We start from the raw sequence: 17,500 nt of genomic DNA, 5'->3' as shown, positions 1-17,500 counted from the left end.
GACTGGGTTGATGGCCTCTTGTTTTGACTCACCATGTTTTGGGTCCCGATCTTGATACTCGCTTGTTGGGACTGAGTATTTATGTTTCCCTCATTCCCCCTATATTTGCCCATTCTCTACCTCGCCATTTCGTTTTTTATTCATTAGCCTTTTTGTGGTAATCCTTAATGTTACCCTCTGAATGCCTCTTTTGTGTGTCCTTTCTTTTGTTCCCTTATCTTACTTATTATTGTTTTATTTTTCAACAACAAGCTGTAATTACCTTTGTTTTCCTCATATTTTTATCCATATGACTTGGTTCTTCCAGTTTTTCACCTGATATTTTTTGTTTCCCCATTGTTATTGTTTTCCCTTTGTTGCTTACTAGCCATTTTCTATCCCCTCAATTATAGCAGGTAGCAAATTGTGCAGTTTAATGATTCTACTGTAAGAGGAATAGAGTTTACATGTAGCTACAGAAATAGATGTATTGAGATATGTTCTGAATGTTGAGGTTATGTCACTGTTGTTTTTATGTTTATGTTGACATGTCTTTGTTGATACAATAAATTCATGTAAACGGACACAGGATCAGAGACACAGACAATTAAAAAAAAAAAGTTAAAGCAAGATTTATCTGGGCAGAAAGATCCGTTATTTTATTGAATTACTTTTCTCTTTGGTATCAGTTGCCATAGGTTTATCATCTATTTTGAGATGATAAACTAATTCGGGTCAAGTTTAAGCAGCAAATTACATGCAAGATCCAGTAAATGGTCAGAAGACACTCACAGAGGTTTTTCAAATAAGACTTTGTGATTATGTGATTTCTTCTGTGATCCCTGATAGTGGCACTGTGCCAAGTGATCACCACGGCCTCTGTGCTCCAGAAAAGGCCAACAAACCTCCACGGTGTATGTACTGGCAAGAGTTTGGACTGGTTCATTTGAAGATAATGCAGAAATCTACACTGCTGCCTGGATAGAATATATGGGGAGGAGGTTTTGTTAGCCTTTTCCAGAGTGTTGAACGGAATGCTGTACAGCCAGTAGTGGAGTCATAGGATTCATGCAAACATATTTCAGATTTGGATACAGTAACAAATTAGACTTTGGTTGGTATTGATGAAGGTTCTTTAGACTGAATTCTAGACTTAATCTGGCTACCCATCATGGAGTATTCCTCTTAAGCTAGAAGATGTACAGTTAGCTTGAATTATAAAGCATGTGAATATATCTGTTATGCTTGGTTTTGTAATAATGCCAACAGTCATCATTGTATGAATAAGTATAAAGTACATTATGTTCCATCTCTGTAGAGATGCTGCATACATAAAAGTTTCCATGGCAACATCAAAGTGTCAGAAAAATAACACTGTACACAAAATGGTCTTATTGCCTTATGCTAGTGGTATATATAGACCAAATTTCTGTTGGGACACAGCTATACATTGCGTATATTTAATCAGAATATTACATCTCTCATAAGAGAAGTGCATCATACTCCATAATAGCATGGCCAGTTACAACTTACAGTCCATTCTCTCTCATGCAAAAAAATATTAATTTCATCCAATATGGTTGTTTCATTCTTATGATTCCAATTGATAAGATTTCCAATCAGAAATATATCTGCTTTAGTCCTAGACCCATCTACTTCCTTCCATGTGCCATATGCTCTATTTATAATCTTATCATCCGCCGTATAAACTTAATGACCAAGATAAGAAGTTGGCCCACTTCAGAATATGTTGAGGTGTCAGTTGAGAGTAATCTGTATAAGTAACAATATTTATTGCCTATTTTCTATGTTTGGTTATATTATATACAGTTCCAGATAGGGGAACTATCAGTCATATAAGCAGATGATAGTCTGTTATTGGCTTAATCCCATGAGTTTGACATATATTGGTTTATGTAATATATACTTGTTACTAGAGAGTGTTTCAAAAATAGAATTCAAGTACATATATTTTAGGTAACATACAATAGAATTCTCTAGTGTGTTTCTTTTGTGCATGCACTTGGGTGTATTTTCATAACAGTATCATTGAAAATAGCTACCGTATATTACTTTATGGTGAGAATCATACACTTTACATTATCCCCCAAAATGCACTTTTCCCATTAAGTGGTTAAAGATAATCAGAGTTGGGAACAGGCCATATGTAAAAGTATAGGAACAGTCCCTCTCAAGAAATACCTTATCTTAACTTGACTAGTGATTCTGGCTAACTAATTTAAGAATAATGCAAATCATGAGTTCTGATAGTGATACTGCTGTGTGAGCCTCAGTATTATTCATGTGTATCAATAGTGATTTCTTTTATAATGATGGTTAACTAAGCATTTTTGATGAAGGATATAATTCAGTTTCATCTTTACCAACAGGTTTGTGAATTTCTCAAATTATGACTTTATAATTTGTAAAGCACAGGTTTTATTATATAGATTAATTGATAGTGGAAGGTTAGCACAGTTGAAAGAAAACAGACAAAGATTAGACTATATCCTGTAGATGCATTTACTTCTGCAATGGAAATTGATATCCTTATGTACAAGAATGTTAGCTTTGTTAGGTAATCCATTGTATAGCTTATTTCACTCATCTTACCTAGAAAATATGCAGAAGATTAATGGCTCAGTCACTCTCTGCTCCCCCAGGTTTTGGCCGGAGAGATGTGGTGGAGCATTTGTTGAATCTCGGAGCAGCCGTCGGAGCGCGTGACGACGGTGGGCTAATTCCCCTGCACAACGCCTGTTCCTTTGGCCACGCGGAGGTTGTCTCACTCCTCCTCAAGCACGGCGCTGACCCCAACGCTCGTGACAATTGGAACTACACGCCCCTCCATGAAGCTGCTTCTAAGTCCAAGTTTGATGTTTGCATAGGTGGGTTTGGGTGGCCGTTGTTTTGGGCTGAAAGAGGTTCTGACCAGCTCCTCCTTTCCTCCAGAGTCAAGTTTTTAATTTAATTATTTATTTATTATTTTGATAGCAGATAATTATGGGTTTCTGGTTGTAGGTTGCATTTTCAGTGAGACTGTAAGGCAAGATTTTGATAATCTCTCTTTCAAGTATAACTTTGTCGGCTGTTATTTGAGGTCATTATCATGCTTCAGTAACCATACTAACTAAATGATGATAATGTGTATTACAGTTAGAAAGATGTAAGTTAGCATCTTTTATATAGCACCCACTCTTTTACAAAGACCTTTTTTAAATACTCACCAAATAACCATAGGAAATGTTCATTTAGTAGCATTAGTGTCTGAAAAAGGATCAGTTGTCTATGATCACACACATTTCATAGGTTAAGCGAAAGTGAATAGTGAAATCTTAAATATATATTATAGAAAGGGATTCTTCAAAGAATAAGGCATCTATGTAGTACAGATACCAAATTTGCAGAGGTGTTCCTAGTTGAGGATGTAGGCTGAAGCTATTAGGTGTGTAGAATGTTAGAATTTCATCATTGAACTTCTACTTTCCAGTTCTTCTTCAAAACGGAGCGGATCCAAGCATCCGCAATACAGACGGCAAGACGGCGCTGGATTTGGCAGATACCTATGCTCGCTCTGTGCTCACAGGTTAGGCAGGATGGTTTAAGAAGGATATTACCATTGTAGTATATACTGGTACAAATTGATGGAAGTAGTCATGCAAGGATATGGAAATTGGCTTATATAATACACTAGTGATGTATATAATTCATACTTTAATGTCTATCTGTTGTAGTACAAGGAAGAAGTGCTTGTTGATGGTTACCTTAGTGAAGCATATCATCTTGATGTTAATGATCTTTATACAAATAATTATAATTATGTTTATATAATGTAACACCTTATATAAACATGATTACTCTCCAGGGGAGTACAAGAAAGAAGAGCTGCTAGAGGCCGCCAGAGCTGGCAATGAAGAGCGTCTCCTGGCTCTCCTGACACCCCTCAATGTCAACTGCCATGCCTCGGACGGCCGCAAGTCCACCCCTCTGCACCTAGCAGCGGGCTACAATCGCACGGAGATTGTCACAATACTGCTTCAGCATGGAGCGGACGTCCACGCTAAGGACAAAGGGTGAGGACATATCTGAGAAAGAGAGAAAGGGATTTCATCAAAGTCTTAGGGCTGTCTCTTTTTCTTTTTTGTTTCTGACTCTTTCATTCTTGTAGGAGGCCATCAGAAAAGTTTTGAATCAAGTCAGTTTTTTTCCTTTTTTTTCTGATGGTTTGAACATAAACCTCAGGAACTCCTTCAATATAGATTTTTTGGAAATACCATAGCGTATACAGTTTTATATGTATATACTGTATCTTTGTCTTCAAAAAAACAACAAAGAAGGTAACATACTTCTGTCCCTTTCATGTCAATACCACATAAGAAGTCAGAGGTATGTTTTCCATCTCAGAAATCTGCTGATATTTGGCCAGAATTATTAACCCTTTCACTGCTAATTCCAGTCACATGTAAAAATTTTATGGGTTACTGAACTAATTCATTAAAAAGTCCAAGGTTAATGAATACTCATTATTGTTACCACAAGGTAGCTATTCAGAACCATATAAACCTCTAAAGTATTACAGTCAAGGCAAGTATCCCTACTGTCTCTTTCAGTGTAAATGATATAGTCTTCATGCCTGTGAAAGAGGATGCAAATTTTCCTTTTTCTCTGGACTCTTGCAGTCAAGGGTTAATGCTTAGTGCTACGTTTTATTTACTTCATGTATATTTTCCAACATTTATACTAGGGTTTCTGCTTTTGTTGCCCTCAGTATCACAATTGTTAATGTTTGAGAAACCATATTTTGTTCTTTACCATGACTGATGTGAATACCGTCTCCCACATTCTCGAACAGTGGCTTGGTTCCTCTACACAATGCCTGTTCCTATGGCCACTTTGAGGTGACAGAATTACTCATCAAGCATGGGGCCAATGTGAATGCCATGGACCTATGGCAGTTCACGCCTCTGCACGAAGCTGCCTCAAAGTCACGGGTGGAGGTGAGTCCTTGTGCTGTAAAGCTGTAAGAATGATCCTTATTATTTGGGTTTAAGTTTTGTTTTGGAATCGAGTCTTCATAGATTTTTTAAACCTTAGTAAGATTTAAGTTTTATGAATGAAGAGTATGATTGAGCAACTGTGAATGTATTATGATTAGAATTGTATAAAACAGTCATTTAAACACTCAGATCTCTGACAAAAAGTTATTTAATAACAGCACTAGAGATAAACATTAAATAACTATGACAATTTCCCTGTATTTTATTCTTCAGGTGTGTTCCCTCCTCCTGGCCCATGGTGCTGATCCTACACTGCTCAATTGCCACTCCAAGTCTGCTATTGATGTTGCCCCCACCAGAGAGCTCCAAGAACGACTCTCCTGTGAGTTCCATTTACATCCAAATGAGGTTCATGTGTGATTCACCCTGGTTTCAGGTTTGTTTATTCAATTTTTTTCTTCTGTTTTAACCTCTTTGTTAAATTGTTTCAGATGAGTACAAGGGCCACAGCCTGCTGGAGGCATGTCGGCAGGCTGATTCCACAAGGCTTAAGAAGTTACTCTCAGCAGATGTTGTTAACTTCAAGCACCCATACACAGGAGATACGCCTCTTGTAAGTTGTCTGTCTGACCTTTTCTAGTGAAAGCGAACTTAGAAGATGGACTGTATAGTATTGATTATTTTTGTTTTTGTGTTGGTACTTTACAGCAAGTCATTGTATATATTTATGTATATAGATGAATAATGAAAAAGATATAAATGGATAAGCAAATATTGTTATGAACATTTTTACAGCACTGTGCGGTGAGTTCAAGCAGCGGCAAAAGACGTGGAGTGGTGGAGGCACTGCTGAGGAAGGGGGCTCCACTCCAGGAGAAGAACAAGGACTTCCTCACCCCACTTCATTTATCCACCGACAAGGGACATTATGATATAATGGAACTCTTACTCAAGCATGGGTCCAAGGTCAATGCACTTGACAGCCTAGGTCAAACCGGTAGGTGGATTTTGTCCTTCGTTGTATGCAATTATGAAGAGCTGCAGTTGAGTGCCACTAACCCCAATTTTGATTGTTTAATTGATTAACAGGCCTTTGTTTGTTCATTTTGCATTGCTACACATGGTGAACAATTTGATATGCTGTGGATATTACTTTTGAAAATTGCAGTATTCAGATATTACTGGAAAGATATTTACCTTTCTTTGAGTACTAGTTCAAGTTCAGTGATTATGAAAACTAAGGTTGAAGTCTATTGGTATTGATATTTTCATATGTTTATTTGTTTATTAGCATCATTTTCTGTTTCCTTTCATTCAGCTCTACATCGAGCTGGTAGAGACGGGGATGTTCAGGCATGTCGTGTACTGCTACAGTACGGCGTTGACCCCTCAATCATTTCACTTCAAGGATACACTGCCACACAGCTTGCAACAGAGCCTGTGCAAAGGCTCCTGCATGGTAAGACATTTTTAGTGTGCTTTTCTTTTACTCACACAAATATTTTAGATCTACAAAAATGGACAATATGCTTATTTTGAAATACTTGATCAGTGATTAGTCATTGTGCTACGGCTGTGGAAAAACTCAACACAGACACAAACTAGTAAAATCTACGTCCGTGTCGAATCCTCATGAACGTATTCTCCACCTCCAAAAGCACCTCAGCCTCTAACGAGAGACTCTCACCCTGCAGAAGACCCCCCTGGTCCGGGTGTGGATAGCGAGCAGCAGCTCCTCGAGGCCTCAAAGTCCGGCGACATTGAGTGCGTCCGCCGCATCCTCACCGCTCAGCCTTACCTGGTCAATGTGCGAGACCTGGATGGAAGACATTCCACGCCCCTCCACTTCGCCGCGGGCTACAACCGCGTCCCGATTGTGGAGTACCTATTGCAACACGGAGCGGATGTCCATGCTAAAGATAAAGGGTGAGCAGAACATGTGAGAATTTGTATGTGTTTGAGTGAGTTTTGGTGCAAGTGTGACTTCAGTCTATGTTTGCTTGTATCTGCATTTTTAAAGGGAGGGTACATACATGATGAACATCTTTTCTTCTACTAGATGCAGTCTTCTAAGGACAGATGTGAATATTTTAGATACTGGATATTTTAAAGTAAACGTTGAGTTGATCAGAATTAATTGTTTGAGTAATCTTATGTTCTTGGCAGTGGCTTGGTTCCCCTCCACAACGCTTGTTCATATGGTCACTATGAAGTTACGGAATTGCTGGTGCGACACGGAGCCTGTGTCAATGTGGCAGATCTCTGGAAATTTACGCCACTGCATGAAGCTGCTGCTAAGGGAAAATATGACATTGTGAAGCTGTTGTTGAAGGTAAGAAATTTATTTTTATGTGTATGTATATTCTTCTCTTGCTCCTCCTCCTTCTCTTTCTCCTTTGTCTTCTTCTTCTTCTTCTTCTTCTTCTTCTTCTTCTACAGTACAGTGTAGAATGTGTTATGATATAAACAGAAAGTGGGATTTCTTACTTGATATCAAGTTCATAACTTGAAATACCAGACCTGCGTTAAAAATACATTAAACAGACAGGAATTTGGTCTTGAGATTGTGTCAAGTTAAGGATCAATGACATATCTAAACCTGAATGCCAAGGGTAGTATCTATAGCCAGGTACATATATGAAGAAATACACATTCTTTGATTTCCTGCTGTCTCCAATGGATTTAAACATTCTAGTAACTGTAGTCATTTTGTTCCTGGGAAAATTTTGTATCTTGTTCTACCTGTTCTCATCCCTTGGATACCTGGGATGCCTACCACCTCCACTCTACACTATAAATGATGCAAAATAAGTGTACAGGACTATGTGACAAGGGATGAGAATGATCTTAGCGAGGTGATATAAAAGCCGTTTAAATGCACGCTTTATATATCTGTTTTCGTGCGATGATTAAGCGAGATAGGATTAAAGCCCCAATGGGGATGTCATTGATTTAATCTAATATGACCTTTTACAAGCGGATATATGCTCTCTCAGTCACAATAGCAAACCTCCAATAAAGTATCTCTCTACATCTCCCATACAGTATGGGACTGAAGGAGGAGAAAGAAATTTGGCTTTTAATTGATATCAAGTTAATTTGTTTTGTTAATACAGTTCATAAAAGTTTTAAAAATATATGAAATGAAACTCCACTTTACCAGCACACTGTTCATGATGTCAGACCTGTGAAAGAAGGCAATTGCAGTTATGAAAGAAATAATAGTAATATGATAAAGAAACAGTTTCTAAGAATGAAAAGAACTTTATATTGCATAATGCCACTGAACATATGTAAAATGCAACCATATCCCTGTCTACCACACAGCATGGAGCTGATGTCAACAGGAAGAATCGTGATGGCCACACAGCCCTGGACCTAGTGAAGGAGAGCGACCAGGACGTGGCCGACCTCCTACGGGGTGATGCAGCCCTTCTTGACGCGGCAAAGAAGGGCAACCTGGCCCGCGTCCAGAAGCTGCTCAACCCAGAGAACATTAACTGCAGGGACTCACAGGTGAGACTGAAAGGGGAGCGGGGAGCAGACGATGCCATACCATGATTGGGGCAAAGTGGTGCAAAAATGAGAGCAGGCTGGAAAGCGCTTACTTTTGCAGTAATATGTCGATGAGGTGAATTGAATACCTTTTATATTTTGTAGATTATGAAATTGCATAAAAATCTCAGACATTTCTACGTCTTCCATTTATTTATTAAGTAATTAACCCAGTGTCAATTGAAAAGATACAGGCATGGTGTATATTGGCTCTGATGCAACTAGTTCGGGAGCTGCAACTTTCTAAATTTTATTTTTTGTCTTGCACAGTCAACTTTGATATTAACCCTACTGCTAAAGGCATGTTTCAAGGTGTGCAATCACTTTTGTTATGCATTTTTTAAATTGCTATGCTAGTTATACCTTTAGTTGTGTAACTAGGACATCATACCTAATGGTAATTAGGTATCATAATGCTGCTATACCTTATATACACTAATATGACATACAAAAAGTCTAAAAAATAATAGAAAATGCAGAACATTGTAAGATGCCCACCCCTAGGCTATACATCTAAAGATTCAACCCATCGCAGAAGGGTTAATCCCGGCACAGTGGCAAGCATGTTTCAATTATTTCCCACTGCTATAGCATTAACCCATCCACGACGGGGGAATTCTAGCCTTGAATGTCCCAATGCCGGGGCGTTCAAATTATTAGGCCTAAATCAATTGAATGGCTGGCACAATACTGTGCCGCCCGGCCACTGGGCTTTTGAATGTGTGGTACAGTACTGTACCACCCGTCCAGTGTGGGTTAAGTAAGTATATATGAATTAAAAGGAATAATTATGTTTCTAAGAAAAGAGAGATATATTTATCTTATCTTCCTACTTTCTTCCCCCAAACAACCCCTAGGGACGTAACTCAACCCCCCTACACCTAGCTGCAGGCTACAACAATCTGGAAGTTGCAGAATATCTCCTGGAGAATGGAGCCGATGTCAACGCTCAGGATAAGGTAAGGCCTTTTGATAACTTGCTGTACTCGGTTTGCTGCTTTAATGAAATGTTATTGCGAGATGATTGAGGTTTTGTGGTTTTTGGTATTTATTTCTGTATTCTTTTTATATATATATATATATATTTTTTTAGTATATATGATAGTGATGCATAACCACATGTTTTATCAATGGTTCAAGGATGGATTTTGAAATATGGGTACAGCCTATATTAATTCCTTAAGGCAAAGAAATACAAATACCCTTTGAAAGAAATAAAAATAACAATTAGTTTTTCTCCCTTTGTTATGTATTTCATGCTCAATTGCTAGAAAATGCAAGTGAAGTTTTGTTGCTGTGAAATTCCCCTTTTGTTCCCCAGGGCGGACTGATTCCTCTCCACAATGCCTCTTCCTACGGCCACTTGGACATCGCGGCGCTACTCATCCGGTTCCAGACAGCAGTCAATGCCACCGACCGATGGGGCTTCACCCCCCTACATGAAGCTGCGCAGAAGGGGAGAACGCAGCTGTGTGCCCTCTTACTGGCCCATGGTGCTGATCCCTATCTCAAAAATCAGGTTGGTCTCTTAGTATTACAGAATTTCTAATTTGTCTTTTTCATCATCTCTTCCTCCTCCTCCTCCTCCTCCTCCTCTTCTTCTCCTTATCTTATTTCTTCCCCTTTATTTCTTCATTTGCCATACAGGTGTTTCTTCAACAGTGAGCCTCCTACTTGTTGATTTCTTTCACTTTTTCTTTCATTTTTCCTCTCTAACTTTTATTTCCTTCAGCTTGTTCTTTCTCAGGAATTGCCTTCTATCCCTCTTTTGTTTCATGTTATTTTCACTTTTAATTTTTTCCATAACTTTTTTTCCCTCTCTCCATCTTGTCATTTTGAGTCATGGATCTCTCACTTATTTATATTTCATCCCCTATTCATATAAGTTTAAAGCATGAGGATGGAGATTACTACAGTGACAATAGCAATAAGGAGGAGAATGATGATGGTAATGATGATGATGCAATATCTCAAAAGTAAAATGGTTTCAAAGAAAATAGTGAAATTGGAAAGAGGATGGTCATTATTTCTAGTATAAAAACTATTCTGACATTTCTAACATTACCACTTGCATTTTCTCCCCCTCCTCATCCTCTTTATTTTTATGTCATTTTTTTTAATCATCAGAATATAACAGATGCCTCGGGTCTTTTGATGCAGTCCAACTTTCCTATTTACCGTGATTCCCTTCCTGGTACAGGAGGGCCAGACGCCATTGCACTTGGCCACAGCAGATGATGTACGAAGCCTACTGCAGGATGCCATGATGAGCCAGCCAGCCTTGGCACCAGCTGCAGGTGGAGCTGCTCCTCCTCCTGTGTCCCCTGCCTCCCCGAAGCCACCTGGCACCCCCTCCAAGAGTGCCTCACAGACCACAGTATCGCCTGCACCTTCACTCATCTCCATCAATAACATTGGAGCTGAAGGTGAGCTAGGTTGCTTGAATGGAGTCCGTTCTCTCTATTTCCTCCTTTCTCTTTAGTTTTTAGTTTTATAATGCAGTCGCGCCATATGACGTGCTGACATGTTTCATGAATTTTGCGTCAGACGCTGGTGACGAGATATCTGGGCAATGCCGGCGCTCGGGGTGAGTGAGCGGCAGCCTAGGCTCGCGGCTTGTGCGCCCGAGAGTCTCGAGGCGTAGGCTTATGCATTCGAAAACCCCGGCATTACGACCATGCAAAGCCAGAATCGCCCCGGCGTGAATGGGTTAACCCCTAAGATGACAAGACTTTCAGCATTTCTGTCCTATCTACTTACAAAAGCTGCAGATGCTATACAAATATAACAAAAATAGGAATTTGTTTCTTCATAGAAAACAATTAAATATTAATTTAGATGTATAAATAGTAACAAGACAAGGGGACTATAGAAAGCAGGCATTAGGAATGAGATAAAAAGAGCATGGGCATGGCTGCTTGAAATATGCCACTATTTCACACTCCCTGTGTTTCATTTACAAAAAAGACAGACAAAAAGAGACAGGAACATGACTGTCTGATTACCTGAGGGAGAGGAAGGCTTCCAAGTGGCATGGTGATATAGGGTTAATGTAGTAGGTATGGCTGGAGGAAATCTGCCAAAGAGTACTAGAAATATTCGTAAAAACTCCATACATTCCATTCTTAATGAAAAAAAAAATACAGAAAAAGCCCACTAGTTTTTGACAGGCCCTCCATGATCATTAAAAATAGGACTGATGCACCAGAAGTTAGCTTGTCTTGCATGTTTGTCTGTATTATGGACCTGCAATGTCTAACACATGAATCATTTCAGTGGAGACGGTCATGATGCCTTCAGGGGCGAGCCTGACTTTCACTCCAGTCATGTGCTCCTCGCCGGGCATTGGGGATGGTTGCTGCGACCACTCTAGATGCGAGACCACGCCAGACACCACAGTCAACATGAGCATTGCTTCATTCCTTAACAGGTATGCCATTTGTTTATGTTGTTGAAGGAATCCGTATTTTATTGATATGCTGGAGAATGTAATTGCAGTTGGTTGATTGTGAGAACTTGGTGAGGTTTATAGCTATATCTTTATCTCCTTCATGACCTTGTTACAAATTTTGGACCTGGCTCTTCCAACAGTCTGGGTCTAGAGCATCTGAGGGACATCTTTGAGAGGGAAGACATCACGCTGGACATCCTAGCCGAGATGGGACACGAGGAGCTGAAGACCATCGGCATCAACGCGTATGGCCACCGTCACAAGCTGCTCAAGGGCATCGAGAAACTTCTTAGTCAACACAGTAAGCAGTCTGTTGTTTTAGAGGAGAAATGGAGTTTATTTTGGTATTTGTGTGATAATGTTATTGCCATTAGTAATGGGTATTATTACGGGAAACAGACATGGGCACTCCTCTTCTTTCTGGTATTATCTTCAAGCATTCTGTACAGCATTAAATATACAATAGATATCTTTAAGTTAAAGAACATGCTGAGCAGAAGACCAACTTCCCTTCCAGATGGATTGCTAGGCAGCGCTTGCAGTAGCAGTGGTGGCGCAAACGGTTCATCACAAGGCACTCTACTGGTCGACCTGTGCAGGGAAGATCGGGAGTTCATAGCAGTGGATGAGGAGATGCAGGCAACTATCCGAGAGCACCGGGACAATGGCCATGCAGGAGGGGTCTTTTCCAAGTACAATGTCGTCAAGGTTAGTGGAAGGATGCTTATGTTTCATTGAGCTAAAAGGTCATCGTATTCTGTTCTCGCTTGACAGTGATATCAGTGCATGTGAAAATCTATCTAAACCTTAGCATTTTCAGGTGCATGTATACCGCATTTACATATTGTCCCAATTCTGCTGCTGTAAATATTAGTATCTATCATCTACAAAATAGATTTGAATTATAAACTTTCTTTGGTTATGGATGCTCATTGTCCAAGGCAATATATAATCAAGGTAATGTTAGACTTCTATTAAATTTATTTCCTTTTCAGATTCAGAAAATACGAAATAAACGCTTGTGGGAGCGTTATGCACACAGGCGGAGAGAAGTAGCGGAAGACAACAGTGGTCAGTCCAACGAGAGAATGCTTTTCCATGGATCTCCTTTCATCTCTGCCATTGTGCAGAAAGGCTTTGATGAGAGACATGCATACATTGGTGGCATGTTTGGAGCAGGTAATGCTTTGCTTGACTGATTAGATGTTGTCTTTTGTTTTTGATTACTGGACATACAGTAAATACAAAAGTAATACCCAGCAAGATGTTTCTTACTTACTTAACATAAATACAGTTTATTCTAGACAGAGATTAATGTATTTCTGTTTTTGTTGATTTACCTTAGGTATTTACTTTGCTGAGCATTCCTCCAAGAGCAATCAATATGTATATGGTATTGGCGGAGGTACTGGCTGCCCAGTACACAAGGACCGTTCCTGTTATTCATGTTATCGGTAAGCTTAATAATTTTCATTAGTGTTATTGTTGCTGCAATTAATATTCTTAAAAATTTTGGTGTCTTATCATTAGGAACATGTTAATGAATATATAGAGTAGTTATGTACTGCAGAAGCTATGCTTATGAAATGTTGTGGCTAAATGTGAGCTAGACTCCATGGCCAGAATCAATTAGAAACTTATAACAGTTGTGATCAAGGAGATGCACTAAGGTGACACACTCACTCACTCTCCTCTCCTCCAACAGGCAACTGCTGCTGTGTCGAGTTACGCTTGGTAAGTCATTCCTGCAGTTCTCAGCGATGAAGATGGCTCATGCTCCACCAGGGCACCACTCTGTCGTTGGAAGGCCCAGTGCTGGTGGACTCTGCTATCCTGAATATGTGGTGTACAGAGGGGAACAGGTAAGGGTCTTGGAAGGACACTGGCTACTTAAAGAGAATCACTTTTTTTTTATTTTTTTAAATTTTATTTTTTATTTTTTTAGAGAGTTGTTTTGTATGCATTTAAATACAAAAAGAAAAGGGAAGATTAATTGAATTTTTAAAAAATGTTTCTGTGATCTGTTCTGATTTTTATATATCTGAATATTATTGATTTTATGTCAATATTATTTTTTTTAATAGTATTAGATTAAAAAATATATATTTATTATTTCATCAATCTAGACTAACTGGAAATTCTTTGGGAAACACTTAAGTTGATAAAAATAAAACTTAGAGAATTTATTTTTTAGAACCATTTGTTTCTAGCTGGTTCCTTTGGAAACATTTTTTCATGCATGCTGGATTTATTTAATTAATTATTTTATTTATTTATTTTTTTTTTTGTTATCATTATTATTATTTTTTGCCATTGATTTATAGACAGCAAATTTGAATACTTCTTTCTGTTAAATGTTTAGATATTTTTAAATTCAATATCCGGGTTTTAATTATTAATTTGAGTGGGCATGTAAACCCTTTTTTTTTTTTTAAACACCGGTTTTGATAAAATACCAGCAACAACTCTCATTAGCTCAAAGGAGATCCAGCTCTTCTTCCGTCACCATCTTTTTGTCTCTTTCCTCATTTGATATCTCTATCTCTCTCTCCCTCTCTCTCTTGTAGGCATACCCCGAGTACCTCATCACATACCAGATTGTCAAGCCAGAAGAAGCCGGGCCGAAGGAGGACGGCGCCAGGGACAACGACTGACCAGACTCTCCAAATTCTAGTGTCTAGGGGATTCATCAGCATCCTCCTCCTCATCTCCTCCCTCCTCTTTCTCTTATACCTCCTCATCTTAGGGAGGACATCAGTTTGTCTTTTTGGAGTGTGTGTGGGGTAGGGGAAAGTGGGGAGGGAGGGAGGGCAAAGCAGGAAAAGGACTCGGAGCATTGTGCATTGCGTTGATGATTGTGGGAGGAAGCGAGAACCAGACGAGTGTAAGACAGAGGGACTAAAGTTGCTTTTTTTTTTTTTTAATTTATATATATTTTCATGTGTGCGCATTATCAGATATTTGTTTCTCCCTCCATCTGCTTTTAAAACTGGTTGTGAAGACAATATATATTTTCTTTCTCTTTTAAATCTTATTCTGCAGCAAAGAAGGGAAGAGCTCCACATAAGTACCTCGCATGTAGCTGCTTCACTGGGGGGGAAAAAAAGGGAATAAGTCGATTTCAAAGGAAGCATATACAAAAAAAGGTGAAAACTTAACATAAAAGAAATTTATTTATATTTATGTGTAACGCCCCCCCTCTGACTGCTTTAAGATGAATGAATATCACCAGAAAAGGGAAGCTTCGAAAGTGGGACGGGGAACACTCTAAAGCAACCCCCATAGTCCTGTAAGTGGGAGCACAATCACATATTCTTTAGTCATTCCAAGCAGGAAAAAATACAAAGTCAAAAATTTAATTTAAAAAAAAGTAAAAAAAAAAAATTGCATGTGTGAGAGATGCAGAGAGAGTGAGAGATACGTGAAGACTCTTTTATGTTTGTGATTGTCTTAATGATCAGATATTTATGGCAGAATAAGGACTTCATGATTTATTAACATACCAAGGAGGATTTTAATGAAATTGATATTTCATTGTTCATATAATCGTAACTGTTTACTTATTTATATTTTATTTAGCTATTTATACAGTTCCTTTATTACCCCCCTCCCCCTTCCCCTCAAAAATGCCTTTTCTCCGGATTCCAGTCAAATGAAGTTGCGTCTCCAGCGGGGATGAAAGAATTGTGTTCATGGCCCAACTTCTGATTTATAAGCGTGCTAAACGTGATTCCGCTGAGGCTGGTAGTGTTAAGGGGGGTGACCATATAGAGGCCCAAAGCTGGTAACTTTGGGTAACACAGTTCAGGAGTTGATATGATATTTTTATACTCCTTTTCGATTTTTATAGAAATGTGAAATGTAGGATTTGCATATTACTTTCTAATATGTGTACTCACAAAGCAATGTTTGAGGTGTGATCTTCAGTTATAAGTGTTTGGTAAAATATTTTGTTCATTTGTTAAACAAAAAAAATAGTCTTTCATTTGTCTTATCTTGAAAATTGTACAGCAGAAAATGATGTAAACATTTTAAGGAAAATATTACAGAGGCAGTTATAATCATTAAGTGTGTGTGCGTACATGCGTGTGTGTGTGTGTGTGTGTGTGTGTGTGTTTGTGTAGAAAAGTCAATACTTTGCTTGTTTGTTTGTGAGTGTGCATTTTGGCATACGTGATTGCGTAAAGCATTCGCACCATCTTGCGAGGCTTCTTTGGAGCAGGGGAACAGGACTGCACTCGCAGTTCTTATAAGAGATGGCTTTAAGATGAAATCCTTGTGTCTGTATGTTTTTCCTTCATTATTTGGTTTGTGACTTGATGCAAAAGTAGCATTTAGTGTGTATATATTGGAGGGAGAGATGTAATATTTCTTATATAAAGTTGCCAGGAACAGATAGCATTGGGCATTGATTTCTTAACTGAATTATTATTGTTTTAATTTTGGGGGGTTTTATATGTTTAAATAAATTAATAAATATATATATATATATGTAAACAGTAGCCTGAAAATCTTCCAGGTGCTCCTCTTTTTTTTATATTTCTTTTTTCTTTTCTCTTTTTAACACCTCACGGAATAGATGTACATTTTCATTATCATTGCATCATTATATCATCGTCACTGTGATCTTGGTCAAGTCGCCCAGTAGTTGCTTAATAACCAATGTGATTACGATTTTTATCTCCTTTAGGTTTTCTTTTCTCATATGGCATTGCTGATACATACATACATACCCCAATAGTCTTGTTCAGTTGGCAGCGTCTGTTCGAAGGGGACAGATCGAGAGAGCATTGTGCAGCAGCTCAAAGTGAACGTTGTGAATGAAATACGATAAATATTCTGTTGACACACTTATTATTAGCTCGCACGGCTTGGACGTTGCTTTGTATTTTGGGAATTTCTCCTTGGTCTAGATTTTTCGTCTTTCAAAACAGGAATATTGTGGGTGTGATAACTGACCCAGTCCAATCTCGTCTTTCATTGTTATTAATGATACTTACATAGCTGATTTTTTTTATTTATTTATTTTTTTTCTAAGCTAAACGAATAGCAGGAAGTCTGGATAACTCAGAGGCTTCCTCGTTATTGTTTATGATATTTGAATTACAGTTGATTCTGATATATGGATTGTAAGTGATTCCTGTAGATTTCTTTCCCTGTTCTTAACTCCCTTGCTTATCACATTTTACATCTCTATTTCTCACTCCACTGTTTATTTTTATGTTGTTTATATCTTGCCCATCTTTTTTTCTACTATCAGATATATGAGTAAATTATAAATATACATGCATAAATGCAAACAGACAGACACACCAACTCAAAATCACATATATGAGGGTTAGAGGGTGTAAGATGTCCATATTTCATGTATGAAATGGTTAATCTGAAGGTATAGATCTTTTATTATTAATCCTATGGAGGTACTGTGTAATTGCATTTGTATAGCATCGTCTTCCAAGGAATGATAAGGAAGCTCGGAGGGATGTGGTGGATTTTTTATCTCTTTTTTTCTTCTCTC

The 17,500-nt window shown here is 38.4% G+C and overlaps 1 protein-coding gene across 2 annotated transcripts in view; it reads left to right on the top strand.

Moving 5' to 3' along the window:
* Positions 1-17,500, top strand: part of Tnks (tankyrase) — an 18,602-nt gene that overhangs the window by 427 nt on the left and 675 nt on the right. Inside the window, exons 2-22 of one of the 2 annotated variants that reach the window (XM_043036224.2) lie at positions 2,643-2,867; positions 3,470-3,565; positions 3,845-4,052; positions 4,832-4,976; positions 5,250-5,358; positions 5,468-5,589; positions 5,772-5,973; positions 6,295-6,435; positions 6,671-6,902; positions 7,143-7,308; positions 8,304-8,492; positions 9,389-9,490; positions 9,853-10,050; positions 10,732-10,957; positions 11,808-11,961; positions 12,123-12,283; positions 12,500-12,690; positions 12,978-13,161; positions 13,328-13,436; positions 13,688-13,844; positions 14,550-17,500. The exon at positions 14,550-17,500 is cut by the window's right edge and continues 675 nt beyond it. In XM_043036224.2, the coding sequence (XP_042892158.1) occupies positions 2,643-2,867; positions 3,470-3,565; positions 3,845-4,052; positions 4,832-4,976; positions 5,250-5,358; positions 5,468-5,589; positions 5,772-5,973; positions 6,295-6,435; positions 6,671-6,902; positions 7,143-7,308; positions 8,304-8,492; positions 9,389-9,490; positions 9,853-10,050; positions 10,732-10,957; positions 11,808-11,961; positions 12,123-12,283; positions 12,500-12,690; positions 12,978-13,161; positions 13,328-13,436; positions 13,688-13,844; positions 14,550-14,636 (3,404 nt within the window). In that variant the 3' untranslated portion in view covers positions 14,637-17,500. Of the gene's footprint in view, positions 1-2,642; positions 2,868-3,469; positions 3,566-3,844; positions 4,053-4,831; positions 4,977-5,249; positions 5,359-5,467; positions 5,590-5,771; positions 5,974-6,294; positions 6,436-6,634; positions 6,903-7,142; positions 7,309-8,303; positions 8,493-9,388; positions 9,491-9,852; positions 10,051-10,731; positions 10,958-11,807; positions 11,962-12,122; positions 12,284-12,499; positions 12,691-12,977; positions 13,162-13,327; positions 13,437-13,687; positions 13,845-14,549 lie in introns of both variants that reach the window. The other variant, XM_043036223.2, reaches the window with a different exon arrangement.

The sequence above is a fragment of the Penaeus japonicus genome, unplaced genomic scaffold (assembly GCF_977035675.1).
Source record: "Penaeus japonicus unplaced genomic scaffold, GWHDUDI00000001_assembly GWHDUDI00000018, whole genome shotgun sequence".
NCBI lineage: Eukaryota > Metazoa > Arthropoda > Malacostraca > Decapoda > Penaeidae > Penaeus > Penaeus japonicus.
The sequence above is the reverse complement of the archived record's forward strand: the minus strand, read 5'-3'. Positions and strand labels throughout refer to the sequence as shown.